The following is a 20,149-nucleotide window of genomic DNA, read 5'->3' as shown; positions in this document are numbered from 1 at the left end:
GGCGCCCTTCAGGCCGAAACACAATATGCTTACACATTACTGCTTCACGGCAGAAATAGGCGCCATTGGTTACTTTAAAATAGGTGTGTACAAGATGTCCCGTTTAATAGTATCAGATATTCGACTGTATCTATTATAACGTACGTAGGTAGAGAGGTAATAAGTACCCATAAAAAGTTAATGATCAACCTTTGATCACCCAATAATGATTCGATTCACACGACTGTCATTATTTTTTATACAAAATACGATGTATCACGGTGAGTAACATTGAGTTGTTGAAAAACATTCGGAGAAGTGAAGTTTTTATTTCTCTTTGGAGTATGTATTGTTGGGTGAATACCCGACGATCGAATATCCGCTTCTATTTATGTAAGTACTTTGAATTATTTTTTTGGAACACATAGATACATAAGATATAAAATAATTTGTATACGAGTTAAAAACAACACTTATGAATGTCTGAGTTATAAATATTAGCATTTACAAATGTTTAGGAAAGGTTGAGCTTGAACTAGCAATAGGTAATTGCCAATATTTTAATACTTAAAATAATTATTAGGTCCCGGAAAAATAAATAGTCCTTTTCTAATAATAGACCCCTTTATTCATAATGGTCCGCTAACTTGAAACAGCGGCTTAGGAGTGTTTTTTCTCATTCTGACTTAGGTCAATAGAAGAAGACTGAGTGAGAATTAGCAATGCCTTAAGTTAGCAGACTATTATGAATAAGGGGGATAGTATAAACTTGTAATAAATCATTAGTCACTGTACTACACACATCAAAAAAGTCTAAGCAACATGTACATAAAAATTTTAGGACGGTTTTTCACATTATATCGTTGTATTTTTTTAAATAATATTTTTAGAGTCCTGTGATGTAAAAATAATAGCTGTTGTCTTTATAAGTTCTTTTAATAACAGAAATGAACAATATTAGAATATACTGCCGAAATTAAGGTACATAAGCAACTAAACATTTTTTTAACAAAATGAAACTTCTAAAAATAATGAAATTATTGTGAAAGAATAGGATAATTTAATACAAAGTATGGCCTCCTCTGCTATTCAGAACTTGTCGGCAACGATTATTCATTGAATTAATCAGACTGTTTATGTCATCTTGCGGTATTGGCTCCCAATGGAATTGTAGCAAATCCTTCAGCTGTTGGGTTGTTGTCAGCTTGATTGATAGCTTGTGTGATTTGCAGATAGGTAAAAAAAATCAAGGCCCTTATTAGGCCCCAAATAGAATTAATATTGCGATTAGATGAGTGATATTATTAATATTTAAGTACAAATTATTTACTTAAATGCTTACTTTTGTAGCCTTTTTTATTGCCTCGTAGAAAGTGTGTAAAGTAGAGTAATAGACAGAGCTTATCTTGCGTCTTTCGGCTTGAGAGATTTTTCAAAGATTATGTTACATACCTACATGTGGAGGTATAAAAATATATACTGGATTTAATATGAAATTTATTACAGCATTATATTACTCGATTGCATGACATTATGGTTACACTGGTTGATTTTATACAGATAATACCTTCCTAACTATTTCAGACCCATTTATAACATTGGTGTAGATTACATTATTATCATTATTATCCGTACATAATGAAACTAGTGTGCAAGTGTGTTTGTCATTAGGCTCGGATGAGGTATTATGTAAGTGAGCTGCCGGGGCCATAAGGGAATCGAGTGTCGTGATCGATTATACGGACGTGTTTTATACGTTTTTCAACACAAAAGCTTAAAAAATTCATTATCGAATATTAATATTTATGTAAGGCAAAGTTTGTAACTGTATATAATATGGTATAGTCATTTTCTTGTTTATAACCGCATACTTACAACCGTCTCGTTCCCGGGTCTCACTACATACACAAAATGCATTGAATACCGCAGAAGTGCTGTAATACTTAGTTAAAAGAAAAACTACTCATGTTTACACTGAAAAATGGGTGTAAAAGGGATGTCAAAAGATACATGTTACGAGTATCTACCATATTAGATCCTGGGCGGTGAGCCTGTGGTGAAGGTCACACACAAGGTCAAGACACAAATTTTATTAGTAACTAGTTGACCCGACAGACGTTGTTCTGTAGTTATATAATAAATAAAATAATGGTTTTTATGAATTTGTCAATAATATATCATAACATCAAGAATTATTTCGTAAAATTTGCTCCCTGTTGTTGTAATGAAAATTTTTGCAGCAGAACTGTCAAACCGCGCGTCATTAAATTCTCTCATAGAAAATATGTCCATACAAAACAAATATCGGACGACGGGGGACACATCAAAGGAAGAACAAAATTGTTGTTTTTATTTAATTCCGAACACTTTCATAATTATTCACCTTTTAAACCTTCCCTGGAGTTTAAAGTTTTAAGTTCAAAATTAGCCAAATCGGTCCAGCCGTTCTCAAGTTGTAGCATATATAGATAGATTGTATAAACAACGTCGACATACATATAAAGTAAGATATTTGTATGAATGTAAAGAATTATATGATCAGAAAATTGGATAATTAATTGTTAGGTAACATACATAATAACCGCAGTAATTAAATTATCATGCCTATGCTATATGTTAGTTATAGTCATTATTAAACGTTTAGCGGTAAAACGAACTAAACAGTAGTATCTAGTGTATTAGAAATGACATCAAAAACAATTCTAAAGGAGTCAATTTTGAGAAAATAAATGCCTTTTATGCATTTTAACTGTACCTATGTGCAGTGTTCGAACGGTGAAATAGGTAGCTAACCGCCACCACACCTACACACACTTAGTGAGCATTCGGTCCAGGGTTCGAGCCTCCTTCCGAGACGCCCCGCGCCTGTGAGCTACATTTTCGGCCTCCAAGGCCCCCGCCAGGCTTCGCTGTAAAAGCCTTCAGGGATATCAGCACAGAGGAGGTTTTTAGTCGGTAGGGGGTGTTTGCACCCGGGCCCGACATATAGGCCCCGTTTCAGGGTCTTCAATACGTAAATGTATTTTACTCCTCTCGAAAAGAAAGTAAAAAAAAAACCTACACACACATTTACTTTAAATACGAAATTTAATTAAATGAAACTTTTACACAAAAATCTAATGTAAAGTTACTATTACAAGCGCTTTAATCCTTTAAGTGTAAAATGTGTCCTTTAATGTGTAACACTAGCGTTAATCAAAGAAAATACTAAATATGAAATTTGTTTGTTTGTCTATTCGCCCTGGTGTTTGGATCAACCAGTCTGTTTTGAATATATATTTTGTATATGATAGCCGGAGGAATTGTAAAGGCTTTAGGCTAATAATAATACTTAAATACACATAATGTTCTACAAAAATATCCTATAGACTTCATCCAGCTATTTATTTTACTTTAGATAGCTTGAGTAGGTACTAACCAATTAGTGATAACCTGATGCGTAACCCATGCTTCGAAAAAGTTTTAATTGAATTAAAAAGTTATATATTATTGATGCATTCTGTATCGTGTTGAGCTCCGATTTGCCCGAAAATAATTGGTATCAACACCGATTAATCGTTAGTAAGTCTTCGTTACACAATCTAAGATCTATAGGCTCGATAAATATTGGAGCTAAAGATTGAGTGAAAGTATTTAAATAATTCTTATTTTTTATTTAGAGCATCAACCAAAATTCACCGAACAAGAATATTGTAAGACGTTTTTGAATTTATGCAAATCCCCTTGTCTTTAGGGAAAAAAATTACACTTGATTTCTACTTTAAAAAGAAACACATTTTCTTTTATTACCATACATTCGGTATTATAATATGAAAAAAAAAGCAATGAAGCCGCAGGGCACAGCTATCATCCTCAACACCTTGAGATAAGATGTTAACCTATAAAGTGGAACACAAATAATACTAGCAGACTACTGATTAGCGGATTTATTTTCTTCGTTTCGATTACTTTATAAAGAATACAGATCAAGTAAAACACAGAAGAACGTTTAAATCACCGATGTTAAAGATATTTTCTAATGTGGTTATTACCCCAGTCTGTACAAATTATATAATTTTTGGTATTCCACTTTTCAAGTACATTTTCCATAGATTAACAAAATGAGGAGAAAATGTGCAAACTAGACTATATCCACAAAATTAAATTATTTTCTCAAAATTGAAGAATTATCATTTTTGATGTTAATTAAAACACTTCAGAAACAAATGACACGAGTCACTCCACAGCTTTTACTTTGTGTATGATGAGATGCCCCAATGGGATATGTATTTATTAATCAAACAATTCTGAAACCAGGAGTATAAGACCTAGTAGTAACAAATATTTTTTTATTAATTATTTAAGTATATTACATAAATAAACCTTAATAAAACTGATATGTATGTTATGCTTAAAATCTTACCAATAAATAAAAAAGGATCCTATTTGAAGTGGATTAATTTATGCACTCAGCCTGTTCTAAACAAAACTCCAACATCAAATTATAAAGAAGAAGAAATAAGAAATCTCTAGAACAAGCAGTCACTAAATGTACCGTATGTATGGCGAATATTCCGAATAGAATTCTCATTTATTTATTGCTGAGATATAGATAGACCTATTTATGTTTCATTAAGATTAAATTAGGTGATAAAGAAAAAAATGCATTTTTATTTGCAATACAACTTATGGCCAGACTAGATAATGTTTACAATAGACCAATACAATAAAATGTGATAGAGTAATTTTTAGACAATCATCAGATTAGCCCAGAAAGTGGTGAGTTTATTAGTGAATGGTTCCTTTACATTACAATATTATAAATATGACTGTGTATGTTGCACTTAGATTCTTCAATACTGAAGTGGAATTTTGTGGATATGGTCTGGGGTTCAAAAAAGGTTTTCGAAGGATTGACATACTAATTAAACATAGTCAAAGTCGCAGGCATAAGCTAGTAGGTACTTAGTTAAAATAAAATTAGATGGTGGCAAACATGTTTACTTTGTACTTATTTCCATGTACTTTTATCTCATGATTAACTGATAAAGATTTGAAAAATCTGTGATAGCAATAATTTTTAATAGTATAGTGTTGCATTGTATTCAAGCGATTGCAAACAACTATTAACTTGCATAATGAAATATGTCAACAAAATAGAAGCATTTTCAATTATCATTCATTTAACAGTTAACACATAACATATTATGTCAGTGTAAAACCTACATTGTGTATTTATATATTGACACCGGACCTATTAAGTTATGGATAATTGTTTATTTAAACCTAAATCAGAACTTCGTAAATAAATATTGTTTTTGGAAGTAGTGATTGTGGAAGATTCCAATGTTAATACTAAAATGAATAAAGAAGATTTTTTGAATACCTACCTACCTATCTATCTAGAATCTACAAAACTACCCAGAGGAGTTTTTTTTTATAAATATTATGACCCACTCACCCATATAAACAAAATGTTACAACAAAAAACTTACATAGGGATTAGCGAGACACTTCCTGACTCATTTGAGCCGGCAACTAAATAACTGCGGAGAAAAGTTCAAATTAACGTTAAGTTAAAGGTGATTTACATTTTAATTTTTACAGCAAACAATATTTTGACGGATTTGTATATTTCCAAAGTCCAAACTCGTAATTCGTAAACAAAAACAGCGGAAGCCGTCTTCTGTCACACGACAGCTAATGGTTTTTTTATTTATTTATATTTTAGAGCCACAGAGTAGTGACTAGTGAGCACTTGTAGAGCATTGGCAATTAGGCTACAAACAAAAATATTTTCTTTACCTAAACAAGTCCATTTAGAACAACATTTTTAAATTAAAGGATAATACAAACAGGATTAATCTATAAACTACAGCTATTTACACTATGACCAATAAATATGAAATATAAAATCAACCCAATATTTATAAATCGCCAAAAGTGTGCAACACAAAACTAGAAATAACGGATCCACAGGGCACAGAGTGAGTACCTACTTTTATTTTGGTGGATGCAAAGATGCTGAACAAAGTTCCGCGTTAAATTTTAATGACAACACAAGCGACACGAGAATAGATTTTTGCTATCAATATTTTTATAGGCGTTAAAAGTGTGTTTAGTTCACACTTATACAGCAGATTATACTTTATTAAATTAGTCTAACAAGAACACCCATACATTTCCTTTTCTTTAAATTTATTTTACGTCTTTATTTATTTAAGTAAATTACGTCGTTTGTTTTTATTTTATAGTCACAACTTTTATTTACTTTTTCTATCACGGAAAGTACTTACCCACCTACAACTTATCATAACGTGTTCAGATTGCTCGAATAATACAGTAAATCCTTGAACATAACCCTTTATTTTATATGTATTTAATATCTTTTGATTTTTTATTAATTGGATTTAGGACGCATAATATTTAACATCTTCAAAGTATTTGTAACACGTATTTGATTTTTTTTTTCAACTTGACAGTTGACACAGTGCGTGTCTGAGAACATACACGGTGATTGCGCTAGTCATCTGGAGACATACCTAGGTGATCACGTTAGGTCTCAGTATCACCTCAAACTATTGCTTGGCGTCAGTAATAGGCGTTAATTAGGTACTCAGGTGCCGTCCCAGAACAAAGGTTTACACTGACTCAATACTTAAATGATTAATTTTATGCGAACATAATAATTGAATTTGTTGACGAATCTTCCTTGGACATCTTCTTGGAGATTTCTCGGGACAGGCATCGTCATGCTCGCTTCAATGCCACTGCTTGTGGCGGCGACATGGGGAGGATCGTTCCCTTCCCTAAAATATGGTCGAGGGAGGCGATGGCTGGTCTTTTATTTAATTATTTAATTATTAATAAAAGGCTTGCATAATGCCTTTATTTATTTTCGGTATGTGTGGATTGATACATCTACTGAAATTACTCATAACCCTTGTTTTTTTTTTTTTTATGGAATAGGAGGACAAACGAGCGTACGGGTCACCTGGTGTTAAGTGATCACCGCCGCCCACATTCTCTTGCAACACCAGAGGAATCACAAGAGCGTTGCCGGCCTTTAAGGAAGGTGTACGCGCTTTTTTTGAAGGTACCCATGTCGTATCGTCCCCGAAACACCGCACAAGGAAGCTCATTCCACAGCTTTGTAGTACGAGGGAGAAAGCTTCTTGAAAACCGCACTGTGGAGGACCGCCACACATCCAGATGGTGGGGATGATATCCTAACTTGTGGCGTGTCGTGCGATGGTGAAATTCGGCGGCAGGAATCAGGTTAAACAGCTCTTCGGAACACTCCCCGTGATAAATGGGGTAGAAGAAACACAATGAAGCGACGTCTCTACGCAACGCCAAGTGATCCAGCCGTTCACAGAGCACTGAGTCCCCGACAATTCGAGCTGCTCTACGTTGCACGCGGTCAAATGGATCGAGCAGATACTGGGGTGCACCAGACCAGAGATGACAGCAATACTCCATGTGTGGCCGGACCTGCGCTTTGTAGAGCGCTAGAATGTGGGCCGGCTTGAAGTATTGCCGTGCTCTATTGATGACGCCCAGCTTCTTCGAAGCCAATTTGGCTTTGCCCTCCAGATGGCCACGGAATTGGCAATCGCTCGAGATTTCGAGACCCAGTATTCCGATACTAGGCGCGGCTTTAAGAGAAGTGTTCTCGAAGAGCGGTGATACGACAAATGGGGTTTTTTTAGTGGTAAACGCGCAAACTTGAGTCTTCTGGGGGTTAAATTTGACAAGGTTCAATTTACCCCATTCCGCGACCTTCTCGAGAGAGGACTCGATAGAAGACACAAGTTTCTCCCGGCACTGGTCGACGATTTCCCGAGAGAGACCTGCATGGCCCGTGTATACGGCATCACCAGTGCTGTCATCCGCATAGCAATGCACGAGGTGTCCAACATATCATTGATATGCAGAAGAAACAGCGTAGGAGATAGCACACAGCCTTGGGGCACTCCAGCATTCACGGGCTTCGGGTTCGAGCAATATCCGTCGACAACGACCTGTATGCTACGCCCAGTGAGGAAGCTGGAGGTCCACTTGCACAAGCTCTCGGGAAGCCCAAATGATGGAAGTTTTGAGAGGAGCGCCTTGTGCCATACACGATCAAAGGCCTTCGCTATATCCAGGCTAACTGCCAGGCCTTCCCCCTTGCTTTCAATAGCCGCCGCCCATCTATGTGTTAGGTATACCAGAAGATCACCTGCCGACCGTCCATGGCGAAACCCGTACTGTCGGTCGTTGATCAACTGGTGACCCTCTAGGTATACTAAAAGCTGGTGGCTAATTATGCTCTCCATGATTTTGGAGAGCAGGGAGGTGATAGCAATAGGCCTGTAGTTCGCCGGATCCGAACTGTCTCCTTTTTTTTGGATCGGATGGACAAGGGCTGACTTCCATGAGTCAGGGACTACGCCTTTGGAATAAGAGTGCCGGAATAAACGCGTTAGCACCGGCGTCAACTCAGGGGCACACGTTCTAAGCACGATTGGAGAAATGCCATCCGGCCCGCTCGACTTCCTGACGTCCAACGAGAACAGAGCTCGCCTAACAGTTTTCTGTCTGAACTGTACTTCAGGCATAGAGCTCTGACACCGCGGGATGGTCGGCGGTGTTTTTCCGTTGTCGTCAAGAGTCGAGTTGGAGGCGAAAAGAGCGCACAGGAGCTCGGCTTTCTCTTTTGCCGTATGGGCCAGGGTGTCATTCCTCATGTGCAACGGCGGCATGGACGGCTGGTTGAAGTTACCAAGAGCAGCTTTCGACAACGACCAGAACTTGCGTGTTCCGGTCGGGTAACTGGAAAGCTGCTCGCCGATTTTGACGACGTGCTTAGACTTCGCACGGGCGATTTGCCGCTTAAAAAATCTGGAGGCACGGTTATATTTCCTCTTAAGAACTTTGCAGTTCGGATCCTTTGTGCCCAGCGCCGCAACCCAAGTTCGATACGCCTGTTTTTTGCAGTCAGATGCTGCTTTAACTGACGCATCGAACCAGGGCTGTGATCTGCCACCGATCGGTACTACAGAGCTTGGTATAAAAATATCCATGCCCTGCAGTATCACATCGCCTACTGCAATGGCGCAGGCACTAGGATCATCCGAAGAGAAACAAACCTTGCCCCAAGGGTAGGATGCAAAAAAGGAACGCATCCTATCCCAATCTGCTGACTTGTAGTGCCAAACGCGGCGGGTCGCTGGTGGTCTGCGACGTTGGCGTCGGATAGGCACTACACTCCTGACCAGGCAATGGTCGGACGTTCCAAGAGGGGCGTCGACAAAGACCTGGTGGTTACCAGGTCTTTGTCGATCGGGATGTGTAGTCAGCAGAAGATCTAATAAGGACGGCATGTGGCTATCCACATCAGGGAGCCGCGTTGGCGACTCAACCAATTGGGACAGACCATACGCCAATGCAAAATTATGCACAGATCGCCCTGCGTAGTCTGTGGTACGTGATCCAAGCCATTCGGCATTGTGCCCGTTGAAATCACCCAAGACCACGATTTCAGCGGAGGGGATCTGTGCAAGCAATTCGTCAATTGCAGCTTGAACGCAGCCCATGAGATGATCGGTTTCTGCGTTACCATTATGGGACCTGTAGACACACGCATAGATACGGACGCGGTCGTCTAAATCTACGCGGAGCCAGAGAGTAGACAGGTCCCTACCCTCAAAATTGCCGAGACGGCGACAGCAGATATCCTCCCTAACGTACACACATACCCCGGCATGAGACAAAAAGTTGTGCTCAATTTTGTACCCGGGGTACGTTAAATATGACGTATCGCTAGGTCGAGATATCTGCGTCTCCGTAAGGAAACACAAGGCCGGCTGCGCCGTCTCAAGGTGGTGGTGGACGGCGATTAAATTGGAGTTAATTCCCCTGATATTGCAAAAGTCCACGTTGAGCGTGGAGCGGGGTGCCGTGTTGTGTTTCTAAATATTTTTTTTTACTGACTTGTGTAAGCCATTTAGTATTTGACGCTTGAGTATTTTTGTTGCATCACTTTGCATATTATATTTTAATTGATATGATTTGTATATTACATTTAAAAAAAAGTAACAAAAAAACAACCGACTTCAAAAACACTTTTCCAAAACAATAAATATAATATGCACTAAAAAGTATAAAAATCATTTCGTATTTTTATACAATCTAATTAATTAATCTAATTCTAGTTACGATTATTGTTATTTTTGAAATCGGTGTCGTTCCGCCGCGACCCGCTCTCGCCTCTCGCCTCCTCACGACTCAAGCGCATCGCACCTATAACTATGTATGTAGTTACAAACCTATAGATAATCGAAACTAGTTTTATTTTTTATTTTTAGTGAATTTTAAGTACCTACACTAACCAGACAGAAATTCTGCCACAGATTACACCGTTACTGTAAGTCGTTAAGGACTAACATTTATCATCATTTTCGACTACGACAATTACTTATCTGGATATAGATAGCATAAAAAAGATTCGGTTGAGTCTCGTTAATTTGCTCCTAAGAATTGAAGAGTTCCGTTACTTTGTCATGGATTCCGTATAGATCGAATCAGAAATGAGGAGATCCGTACGAGAACGACATAGCCCAAATGTTTGCGAAATTGAAAGCAATGGACAGGGCACATAGTTCGACGGACGGATGACCGGTGTGGCAGTAAAGTCATCGAATGGTGACCACGTACCGAAAGATGAAATGTTGGCAGGCCCCGCACAAGATGGACCGACGATCTCGTCAGAATCGCCGGAGTACATTGGATGAGGGAAACGCAGGACTGATCGTCGTGGAGATCTTTGGGGGAGGCCTTTGTCCAGCAGTGGACGTCTTCCAGCTGATGATGATGATAATGATGATGATAATGAAATATTTGTTTTGTTTAATGATATTATGCAAAAGAAGTACCTATTTATATGTTTATTATATGATGTTTATATTATATGATCACAAGATGAAAATCCAAGGATTCAAAATGAATGTTACTATGGAGTAACATTCATTAATGTATGGAACACTTATGGAAGTGTCACACATATTATACGCTCAAAGAATACATCGGTTTACGGACTGACGTATTCTCTTACAACCCACGGCTGTGTTGACGACACAGCCCCATAACGGTTGTTAAATTGTTGGACATTGAGGTTCTGACAGAAGAAACACGTTCAGTTATTAAATCTGGGGCTGACGTGGATAATTTATATGTGATAGATTTTTTTTATTGATATTATTATGATGTAATCAGGCTGTATTGCCGTTTTAAAATATTTTGGCTTTCAGGATCAGTAATTAATATGTTAGGAAAAGAAAACCAATGACACTTGAATAATACTTAGTGCAAAGTATGAACGATACATATACACAATAATTGATGCACTTTCACACAAATTATCCGGCGCACACTAGCCATAACCTGTATTATACGTATAATAATCAAGATTTATTTTAAAACATATCTACCTACATACAAATATTATAGACGACCCCTACATCCCAGTGGTTAGTGACCCTGCCTACTGAGCTAGAGGTCCCGTGTTCGAATTCCTGTTGGTGCAAACATTTATATGATGAATATGAATGTTTGTTTCCGAGTCGTGGATGTTTATATGTATTTATGTATGTTTAAGTAAGTATATTGTATTAAATATATCGTTGTCTTTTACCCATAGTACAGGCTATGTTGGGGTAAGATATTTGTGTAAAAGTGTATTAATATTTATTATAAATATATTATACTTTATATTATAAGCATCCATGACTTGGAGACAAACAACATTTTATCGCGACCCCGAATATTGTGCACAGATTCTAATTCATAATTCATTCAATTAATATAGAAATAATAAACTGTACGTGCCATACGTTAGCAAGAGTTGGCTCCTTCATAGGTCTTGGTATTCAATTTTACAATAAAATACCAGACAGTTTACTGGGACTCACAGTAAGATTTAATAACAGTTAAACCTGTTATATGTTTGATCACCAAACATAGTACATTTATCACTGGTGTACCGCGCAATTTAACAATTGTTACAGCTAATAATTTAACGCTATTGGCGATAATAGCAGACACTTAAGTTATAAATATATGCATGCATTACGAAAAAATTGGCGCTTTGGGTGATAAGCGTTGCTATTTATAATATCACCTATGTACTCTTAAGATATGAAAATAGTTACCAGAGTGGTTTTAACAACTATTATACTACTGTAGCTTGTAGTTGTAACCCGTCAATAGCTCACATAACATTAAAGTGGTAACTATTGCTATAAAAGCACCGGTCTAAATCTTTTCCATCACCCAAATATCACCACTCAAGAACTTGTATATAACTTCAAGTTCTGAGATCATGGGCCCAAACCAGGTTTATAAGAGAGTTCCAGCACGCTATAAAACCTACATAGGCTTGTCAAATTCTCTAAAACAGCTCATGTGGCACTTATTCCTATCGCCAAAATGTTAGTTGGATAATGACGCACGGTTATTGTCTGGTTCTGTGCATGCCACCTAAAATTGTATATTATATTATGCTATGTTGTTACATGATTTAAAAGATGGACTGGGAGTTTCTTATCAGTTCTTCTCCCCATGTCATAGCCCATTTATCTGTGCCTTTATGAGCTTCATGACGTTTACCAAGTGTTGTGGCAATTTTTTATGTTATTGTCACACCCTATGGCAAATAAATATATATTCTATTCTATATATTCTATTCTATTCTTCTACTGAGATGAACAAATATATTGATTATTGTAAACGATATCTTAACCTAAGTAGTGACAATAATTGTTATTTCTAATTGTTGAGCCAACTACGGACCTATCTATTGTTTTATTAATATTATTAAATTTTGTTCTTGTTTCAGATATACTCTGGCGTGTTGGCGATGCTACGGTTAATTAAATTTAACTTCTCAAAATGTTAGGTGGTCCGCTTATTTCTGCTGACAACGTAAGTTTTTACATATTGTCTATAATATATTAACCCCCTTATTCATAATGGTCCGCTAACTTTAAACAGCCGCTTAGGAGTGTTTTTTCTCATTCTGACTTAGGTCAATAGAAGAAGACAGAGTGAGAATTAGCAATGCTTTAAGTTAGCAGACTATTATGAATAAGGGGTTAAAAATTTACCTTTAAATTAAAATAATTGTACGATGGCAACGTTTACGACTGCTATAGGCTATGGTATGAGTTCTCTGAGGTTCTGTCCAATATTTCATGGAACGGTAGTCATAGCTCCTAGAACTATGTCGCGCATGCGCCTTAATCGGCAAACACGTATCCAATTAAGTATTTAAAAAGGGGTATTTTTATCGATTAACGGCCGTTTCCAATATCCTATCTATCCTTAGTTTAATTTATTGGACTATAACTATATTGGAAATAACTATGGATAGATAAGATCTTGTCAATGTGTGATAGCAATATATCCGTAACTAGAGATACGTTATTGAAAACGGCCGTAAGACGGCAACGCTACTGCTGAGATTGTGAGCGGCGGTGGCCACTAAACATGAGGAGACCCATACTCTCGTTTGTCCTCCTCGTCCAAAAAGCAATTCCCAACGCTCTGGGATTACCTATAGTGAAAGAAAATAAAACGTCATTTAACACATAAGAGAAGTAAGAATGATATTATATTTCCATGAGTTATGTGTTATTCAGCACCTCAGTCAGATATCTCTCTCGTTACATAAATATTAGCAGAAGAATCGTTTATCATTATACTAATTTTCTAAACAAACAGCTGTGTCGAGGGCTGTCTCACAATATTTTCAACCCAATTAAGAAATAATTAGTACCTTTAATGGAAGCCCATTCATGATGTTATTGTTTGTGTGACTATTCTTGTGTATGATTACGGAAAAACCTGCACTATTACAACATTATTATTGAGAATTCTATTATTAGAGCTAGAAGTGTTAATTTATTGTGTACAGATAATCAATGGGTATATTTGTTAGTTGAATAGCTGAGAATTAGATTGGGTTTTTAAGGTTATTCTTCTTTTGACGCGTTAGGGAAAAATTTCGTTAGGGCGCGCTCACCACGCACGCAAATTTGCATTGTATCATAGGTACCTAATTACTTCGCCTACCAAGCCTCTTGTAACTAATTTATGTCTACTAAACCACAATAAATTTCAATATGTATAATTTTATAACTATATTTACAATACTATGACTACATAAAATTAAAACGATTATTACGTGGAAGTGTACCAAGAATACTAGCAGCATTTCCGCGTTGGATAGCTAGGCTGATCCGTTGATCGAAATAGCTGCCAGCGCTTGGGTTTCCAGTAGCCTTATTGAGGCGCGCAGATAGTATTTTGAACATTATCCGCGTCTTTGGGCCCCACGGGCCAAGTGTCTTGACACCAAACGGCACAAAGATGCAGCAGCAAACTCAGTTGGAACAGCAGCCCCAGCAAAAAACTGAAGTAACATTAGAAGGAGCCAGAGTGTCGACGCAAGTCGCGTCCCACACCAAAGCCTTTCCCCGTGCCCATGCCACCAGCGTCATTCCATCAGGACGTTTGCCATCGCATCGTGTAATAATATAAATATAGGTAATAATAGTAAAATTTTAATTTATATACATCATATTTTAAAATAAAATCAATAATTTCTCTCTAATTGAATAAAAATAATCAAATGATATTTCATTACACGTTATTTAGGTATATTATTCTACGACTAAGATATATATATATATATATATATATATATATATATATGACCTGTAATTTGAGCATTTAAAAATATTGTAAAAACGTAAAATACCTACCATGCAATAAATATAAATATGATTGAAATTAAATTGTTTAAAACATAAAATTTGCTACTGCTTCTAAATTACTAGTGATATTCTTATGGCTCTTTCATGTACAAATATTATATTAAATACTAATATTTAAAAATAATTATGTAAAAAAAAATTTTTAATTTAAGAATTATTAGGGAATAAGTTCCCTAATTTTGACCCCAGTATGAATACGCCTTTATTTTGAATATTTTCTTAACGCGAATACACCTTGAATAGACAATATTTCAAATAATCATAGCACAGACTAACAAAATTATGAATTCCATATCTGTATCATAATATTTATGATCATGGTTTGCCAAAAATTTAGATCTACCTGCATTTTAAAACAGGAATTAATTTCTTGTAAGCAATTCTTGTAAAATATTCTGTAGTAATATTTCTTTTGTTCGTGTCATATTTGCAGTGCGCAAGTTTGTAACACACGGAAGTGTAACTAATATCTAGGCCTTATTCTGAGCCCATCTAAGGAAATTAAAGAAGTATTATTACTCGAGCAGCCCTACTAATTGAGGTTAGTTAGTTTTTATCGGTTACGAGGATTATTGGACGTGTGCATTTTGTGTTTAAATATATATTTTCATTGGAATATTCAAAACACTGAATTTAAGTTATATGTTTTGATTGTTGGAAACGTAAAGGTAAGTAAATATGTTTATAATCTTTTTTTAATCAGTCAATGACGGACGAGCCTCATTTACATGTGAGTTAGTTTAAATTGAACACTGGTGAGATTTGTAAAGGAATGCTTTTCTGTGCAATCCACTTTTCATGGCACTAACATATTTTGTATATGGATGCTAACACTGTCGCTGTCGTTATTAATATTTTTTGTTTTATTTGTTTTACGAGTGATCTCGGGATTTTGAGACGATCATTAGGTAAGAGCCGTTAAGAAATTTTATTGAATTAGGCGACAAACTATTAATAACTAAATGTTATTAGTTATCTTAAGTTTTCATTCCGCAAAAATTTGTCTTTAACCAATTCGACTCGTCTCACGTCTCGTGCCTCAAGTTTGTCGCAACCATTAGTTGTTGGCTACATTTCTCCCTAACTTGTTAACATATTGTCGCTAACAGTTGTAAATTCAGAAGTTGAAGGCAAGTTTTCGGTAAGTTGGTGGCAACATGTCTGACATCAACTAGTTGGCCAAAAATTCCGGCTATAAGAGATCCTGTCGTAAGCTATTACCTGTAGGTACATGATAGGTTCGCTGTTTCACATCTGCCAGGCGTTAAGTTGGCCTCCAAAGCCCAAATCCCCCAGATTTGGGTTTTAGAGGCCGTCATCTCAACCAGCTCTTATTCTAGTCCGACTTATTTTCTCTTAAGTCTTCTCACGGCTTGAGTGGAGTCAAGCAGTTTAGTAGCCAAGGGATTTGGGTGAGTGGCCAGGCGATCACCGTTGCGTTACTGTGTTAGTGGCAACACAACTAGATGATGACTTAGGGGTTGTACTCGTGTCAAATCCAAAAGAATCACGTAGTTTCAAATCTAAAATCAGATAAAGTATATTTCTCTCTATAAATATTTCTGACAATTATTAACAAAAACTTCACACTTAAAAAATATTTCATACTATCTATTTTAAAAACAAGGTAACAAAATAGTAAAAAATAAATAGTATCTGCAACATTTTGCAGATGGTGCCAAATTAATCTGTATACTTAATAATTACGACATCAATAGTATTATATATTAACTGTGTCAGTCTGTGACTACAAATAAACGTCTATTATCTATGGTTATCTTTGTCATCCAGTTGATACTTACTTTCTTCCTAAAATAAAATAATTTGGTTATATTTGCTTCGTATTTTACAGGACTATGTATATATGTATATATATACTTTTATGTATTTAGGGGAAAGTGGTTTTCTACTACTCGAGTCTCGTGCCTACAAATTGCACCCTCGTCAGGCATCGCTACCTTACTATCCGTGAGCATTTTACAAATTTGCGGTTAAAAGCGGCTTGCCCAGATATAAAGTATAAAAATCTATATGAAAATCCATTTCTTACCTGACTTACAAGTGTACAAAACTGAGTTTTAACGTCCTCTTCATTTATTAATTGTTAGGCTAATGAATATTCTTTTATCGGTAAACTATAATCATTCACTATTAATATTTGTATAAACTATGTATGTGACAACATTTTAAACAAGAATTAAAGAAATGTTTGCGTTCTTTTTGTTGATTCGTAGTTGAAATTCGCAAATTTTTAGTTACAATCACAATTTTTCTTTTCCTCGTAGGTGAGTTTGAAGGGGTCAAAATGCTATTTCACTAGTTAGCCAAATAGTAGTATATCTAAAGAGGCCGAATAACACAACGATATACCAATACCACCGTAGATCCGATGTAGAAATACACACAGACGAAGTTGCGGACACAGTTTTTTTTTTTTATAAGTCTCTACGGTGCTCAGTGAGTCATAACCCAAAGCTCATAACAATAGATAGTCCCCGCTGGGAGTCACGTAATTGTTTCACCTCTTTGGAAACTCCTCGCTTCATGTTGGATAACTACTCTAACAGGATAAACTTCATTTAAATGCTTTGAATTTAAATTTTTTGGATTTTCCTGTGTCCGATAAACAGTACTTTGTATAAATCTTAATCGTAGTATCCTCTTTCTAAGTTTCCTATTCCATAAGACATCTCTATACGTAATCTACATTTAATTGTATTATTATTGGACCTTCATAACTGTCCATAAATGAGCCGTCAATTTGCATTAAAGAGGATTTTATAGGCTACTAGCTGACCCAGCAAACGTTGTATTGCCGATATTAAAATCGCGATACAAAAGTAACTGTTGATCGTAGATGGGTGAAAATTTGTATTTTTTAATGCTGACTCATAATCATACAAATTTAAAATAAAATGTAAAAAAAGAATTGGCGTGGACCTTAAGGGTGGTTTCATTCATTTAGGGGGATGAAAAATAGATGTTGTCCGATTCTCAGACCTACCCAATATACACTCAAAATTTCATGAGAATCGGTCAAGCCGGTTCGAAGGAGTTTAACTGCAAACACCGCGACATGAGAATTTTATATATTAGAGATTAATAGGATATTAAGGATATTCAACGCTAATTGTTTTAAGTATTTTTTAAAAACTTCAAACATAAATAAAGTTCAATTTTTTTTTTATCAAAGCTACATAGTAATATGCCCTAAACCCGCCCGAAAAAAAACACAAGGTGGTATTGTTTGCGGATGACACTTCACTTATATTCAAAGTGAAACGAAGCCAAGTTTTATATGACGAAGTAAACAATGCTCTATCTGACATCGTGTACTGGTTTAGCGCCAATAACTTATTGTTAAATAATCATAAAACCAAATATATTAAATTTACCGCGCCAAATGTCAAAAATGTAGATGCGAATATTTTATTAAATGGAGAGGTGGTAAAACCAGTGGAATCTGCTTTATTTCTTGGCATTACTCTTGCAGTCCAAATTGCAGTGGGGCCCCCATATTGAAGGATTGGCGAATAGGCTTAGTTCTGCAGCATATGCGGTTAAGAAAATCAGATGATTAACTGACACAGATACGGCGAGATTAGTATACTTTAGTTATTTTCATAGTATTATGTCCTATGGTATATTGTTATGGGGCAGTGCGGCCGATATTAATACTATCTTTGTGCTGCAGAAGAGGGCTATTCGCGCGATTTATAACCTAGGTCCTAAAGAATCATTAAGAGAAAAATTTAAAGAAATAAACATTTTGACTGTTGCTTCTCAATACATTTTTGATAATGTTTTGTATGTTCATAAGCACATTGAGGAATTTTCTAGAAACTGTGACATTCATAATGTTAACACGAGGAACAAACATAAACTTGTTATGCCTACTACTCGGTTGGGTCGAGTTAGTAAGTCTTTTGTTGGGCGATGTATATGCTTCTACAATATGATCCCAGAAAATGTACAAAACAAATGTGTTACGAAATTTAAAAGAATTGTTAAAAAACGTTTGTGTGGGAAAGGTTATTATAGCATAAACGATTTTCTTAATGACACCACGGACTGGGATTAAAGCGAACACCCTCAGGCTCTTTAATTATAAATGTGTATTGTACGATATTACATTGTAATCCATATTTTATATAAAAAAAAAGCCCGCTGAGTTTCTTGCGCCCATTCTTCTCAGGTCTGAGGCGGTCTCTTTTGAATGGGTGGTAGATTTTGACGTTCAATAAGTGATTATAAATCCTATTTTAAATAAAAATAATTTGAATTTGAATTTGAAACACTGTAGCAGGATGTTAAAATACACACAATTTTTTCATGGGAAAAAAATTCTGAATATATGTAAATTTCTTAGAGCTCAATACTGGATATTTATTTTAGGTTTAATTTTCGTCGTTGTACTTATAGGGAATTTAATTTTTCATACACTAAAGAAGCGGGCGCTCGGAATTTTATTGAAATTAGTTTCGGGAGCGGAACTTTCAAATAAACGTCTAATTTTGTGTTCGCCAGCTTTGACATTAGCTGTCAGATGGGGGTATTCAATATGGCCGGCCTATTGAATACCCCTGTCGCGAGTGCCTAGGTTGACCAATACAAAAAACTTTCAATTTTATAGCAGCCATGATTATGAGGTCTAGTTGATAAAAATCAAAGTAACCCATCAAGTTATGCCAATATTATATTCAAACAAATGTAAACGCGGGAATGAATCATGTTGTTAATATTAAATGTGATTGTTAACCTATAAATTTTACAGCAAATTCAAAGTCAAATTCATTTATATTTTATTGTTAATATTTAATATAGAATAATTACTGCAATTAAATACCGTTAATATTTAGGCCTTGGTGTTCAGGAGAACGTAGGTAATTCCTAAGGCTGCCTGCCCACTGATGCGGCTAAGAGAGGAATTCAAATAATATTCACTCAAGTGGACTAACGGCCAATTTCAATACCCAATCTCTAGTTTAAAATTATTTAGAATTCAGTTGTAGTTAAACCATGAATTTTAATTTCAAATGTCAATTTTATTTTTAAATTTTTTTATGGATAGAAAACGCTTGATATCTGCCACATTCATACAAACAGCAAGCTAAAAATATTTATAGGTCATTCCATATTTTTTTTCAAAAAAGAGATAAAACATTCAACAGATTTATTTTTGTGGTGCCAAAAGCAGGAAATTGAATAAGAGGTCGTCCGATCATCATTTAAATCTATCGATTAAGCTAACATTAAAAACTTGAAAAAAAATTTGTACCTTAGGTATATTTTTTTAAAAGATACAAAACACTCCAGAGCCAGTTTTAAAAGTTCATCAACTTAAAAGTTTTGCATAATTATTAAGGCGAAGG

The 20,149-nt window shown here is 35.7% G+C and overlaps 2 protein-coding genes across 3 annotated transcripts in view; one reads left to right on the top strand and one right to left on the bottom strand.

Moving 5' to 3' along the window:
* The window catches only part of LOC126974223 (methyl-CpG-binding domain protein 4-like), a 43,770-nt gene extending 38,125 nt beyond the window's left edge, over positions 1-5,645 (bottom strand). The window contains exon 1 of the mRNA XM_050821683.1: positions 5,454-5,645. The gene's annotated coding sequence lies outside the window, so the exon portion shown is untranslated. The remainder of the gene's footprint in view (positions 1-5,453) is intronic.
* LOC126974202 (calcium release-activated calcium channel protein 1-like) overlaps positions 1-20,149 on the top strand; it is an 84,980-nt gene that overhangs the window by 31,030 nt on the left and 33,801 nt on the right. For both annotated transcript variants that reach the window (XM_050821652.1, XM_050821653.1), the window contains exon 2: positions 12,839-12,924. In XM_050821652.1, the coding sequence (XP_050677609.1) occupies positions 12,892-12,924 (33 nt within the window). In that variant the 5' untranslated portion in view covers positions 12,839-12,891. The remainder of the gene's footprint in view (positions 1-12,838; positions 12,925-20,149) is intronic.

Source organism: Leptidea sinapis, chromosome 31, assembly GCF_905404315.1.
Source record: "Leptidea sinapis chromosome 31, ilLepSina1.1, whole genome shotgun sequence".
NCBI classification, from domain to species: Eukaryota; Metazoa; Arthropoda; class Insecta; order Lepidoptera; family Pieridae; genus Leptidea; species Leptidea sinapis.
The sequence above is the reverse complement of the archived record's forward strand: the minus strand, read 5'-3'. Positions and strand labels throughout refer to the sequence as shown.